At 33.8% G+C, this 2952-nt stretch overlaps 1 protein-coding gene across 2 annotated transcripts in view; it reads right to left on the bottom strand.

Moving 5' to 3' along the window:
- LOC107673390 (transmembrane protein 150A-like) overlaps positions 1-2952 on the bottom strand; it is a 16463-nt gene that overhangs the window by 7772 nt on the left and 5739 nt on the right. For both annotated transcript variants that reach the window (XM_016466960.1, XM_016466959.1), the window contains exons 3-5: positions 2326-2373; positions 2158-2244; positions 2010-2077 (exon numbers count right to left, since the gene is read on the bottom strand). In XM_016466960.1, coding sequence (XP_016322446.1) covers positions 2010-2077; positions 2158-2244; positions 2326-2373 — 203 coding nt within the window. The remainder of the gene's footprint in view (positions 1-2009; positions 2078-2157; positions 2245-2325; positions 2374-2952) is intronic.

Genomic DNA, 2952 nt, shown 5'->3' with positions numbered 1-2952 from the left:
GAGTACCGTTTTTCTGCAGATATCAGCATAACACATTTAATAATCATTTTATACAAGTTCAGTAAAGCAGTAAGTGACTTACATTTCAGAGGTAATATTGCTTGTTTTTGCTCAATTTTGCTAACGAAAATAGTTCCAAACAAAGATCAAAGCACTGTTTTGCGTCTCTGAGCAATGGTATTTACTTATTGAATTCATCAGCTTTTTGAACGAATCGGTTGAATAAATGATTCAGTGATTCACTCATTAACACAGTCAAATGCTTTGATTCTGAATGAATCAGTCATTTGAATTAATCGGTTGAATCTCAATGACTCACTCATTAACAATCACCTGTTGTCACCTACTGGCGGTTTTAATTTCACATTTCGACTTTTTTCATGTTTTAAATTATTTCAAATATCAGTATTCAACGTTTTATGTTAAAAACAAAACATTAGGCCTATTTATGCATCTGTAACTGCAGTTTAAATGCATCCATGTCCCCTCTGAGATACATAAACTGTGTAAATACATCTAAATGCTATTTCAGATGCAGATTCCAGAAATGTTTTCTTATGTTGGAATGAAAGACACTAAGTACCGGATTAAGTGCTTCTTATTCTTACCCAAAAATACAAAATGGAAGAAAGAGTTAAAACTGAACACAATCTTGCTACTCAAGCGGTGTATGAACATTTTTTATATATATTTATTTGCTTCTTTTCCATTTTGCATTTACTTGTACTTTTACTTTCAATACTTAAGTACGTTTAAGATTTAAAAAATACTTTTTGTACTTAAATTCAATAAATATCACATACTTTAAGACTTTTACTCAAGTACTATTCTAAACGGTGACTTCAACTTCTACCAAAGTAATTTTCTGGTAAGATATCTGTACTTTTACTTGAGTATGGCTTTCAGGTACTTTATACACCAGTTTTTGTTCAATAGTGTATAACATTTGTACACTAAGGATTTCATTTCATTAGATAACAAAATATAAAATCAAGTAGCATCTACAAAAAGCTGATGCTAGAACTTTTCTCATAATCCACTTTAGTTTGAGAGTATCCAAATACATAAAAAAATAATTAAATTGTCAAAAGTGACACTAAAAACTTTTAATGTTACAAAACATTCGATTTCAAAGATATGCTGTTATTTTGAACGTTCTTTTCATCGAAGAATCCTAAAAAATGGTTTATACATAATATTAAGCAGCAAATCTGTTTTCAACATTGATAATGATAAGAAATGCTTCTTGAGCGCCAAACCAACACATTATAATGACTTCTGAAGGATCATGTGACCCTGAAAACTGTATAGAATTTACCAGCACAGGAATAAATTAAATTCTAAAATATATTAAACAGAAAAGTTATTTTAAAATGTAATATTTCACAACATTAGTTTTTACTGTATATTTAATGAAAAATATGAAATTGATGAATTTTCAATTCAATTTTCTTTCAAAAATCCTAAAATTTTGAATGCCAATGTATGTTCGAAACCTGAAGGTTGAGCTACATATACATGTTTAACTTAAGATTTTGTTCCGTAATGCAAATGCATTCACACATTTTTTTAACCATGTTTTTAGTGTTCAAATACTTAGCCTACACAAATCTTATGGTTTTTATTTCCATTTATAAGATTTATTATTTAGGTTATAGTGTGGTGTATAAAAGTTTGTAATAACACCCCTGATTTCATGTCACAACAGAAATAGAAGCAGATGACAGCCAACCTTCAACAAGACAAGGACAATCAAACCCCTATTCACATAATCGCAACATATCAGCTCACTCATAACACAACACATAATGAAGCAAGCGACACAGGAAAACATTCTTATGAGATGACGCAATAAGAAGCATGTCTGCAAGTCTCATGCAGGTATCTGTTTTTGCGACACCTCTGCCACTCTGAATGCTGAATGCTTCCATTCATGCTTTTGTTCTCCGTTATTTGATATGTCACTGCCGGTGTAGAATATGTGGAAATATGAGAACAAGCAGTCTTACCCATGAAAGCTCCCACATTACCAATGAGACTGAACAGACAGCTCTCGGGAGGGAAAGATCCACATTTACTGAATCAAAGTGAAGACAAAGACACTGTCAGATCACGCTGGAAATAAACACAGACTCGAAATAAAGTGCACATGACTACCTGATGAGGGGGATGTCTTGAATGGTGCAGCATGTTTTTGGGAAGCCCGGCTTGGCTGTTTCATCTGTGCATGTTACATTGTATGACCTTTACAAAAACAGCACTGATGATCAAATTACATAAACATCACACGCTTTAAACAGACTGAGTGAAACAAGCCCAACTTACCAGTTTTCGACAGGACAAACATGGTGGTTCATTACAGCCATAGCATATCTGAGGACACAGCAAAACAACACTGTATTGTACGTGCTGGCAATTTTATATATTTGAATTTGTATATGTGGGGAAAAAAGCTCTGATTTCAACTTTTAAAAAATATTTGACGTAACAAATTATAATTCATGCATTTTAAAGTGCCCCTATTATGCCAGTTTTAAGGTTGCTAATATTGTTTTATGAGTCTCCTAAAACAGGTTTACATGTATGCAAGGTCAAAAAACACGTTAGTTTTCTTAAAAAATAGATTAAATTTTACCTCATTTCTAAATGATTCGTAAACGACTCGTGCGAAGCAGTTTAAAGAATCAGTCTCTCTAAACCCCTCCTTTCGGTGAGCCCTCACTGCTGTGATTGGTCAGATGGCGCAGTCCTTTGTGATTGGTCCAGAGCCGTAGAGAGATTGGCTCTGGATTGGTCTACCGCATATAGCGCGTGTCGCAAACGAAACGCCCATTGCCATGACGGAATAACAGCCCTGGAGACTTGTCAATACAGTACATAGAAAAGATGGTATCGATTGTACCTTACCAATTCGAGCCGGAGTCTGATGATGAAACGGTTGAACTGGCTGAT

This window comes from Sinocyclocheilus anshuiensis, unplaced genomic scaffold (assembly GCF_001515605.1).
Source record: "Sinocyclocheilus anshuiensis isolate Anshui unplaced genomic scaffold, SAMN03320099.WGS_v1.1 scaffold508, whole genome shotgun sequence".
NCBI lineage: Eukaryota > Metazoa > Chordata > Actinopteri > Cypriniformes > Cyprinidae > Sinocyclocheilus > Sinocyclocheilus anshuiensis.
The sequence above is the reverse complement of the archived record's forward strand: the minus strand, read 5'-3'. Positions and strand labels throughout refer to the sequence as shown.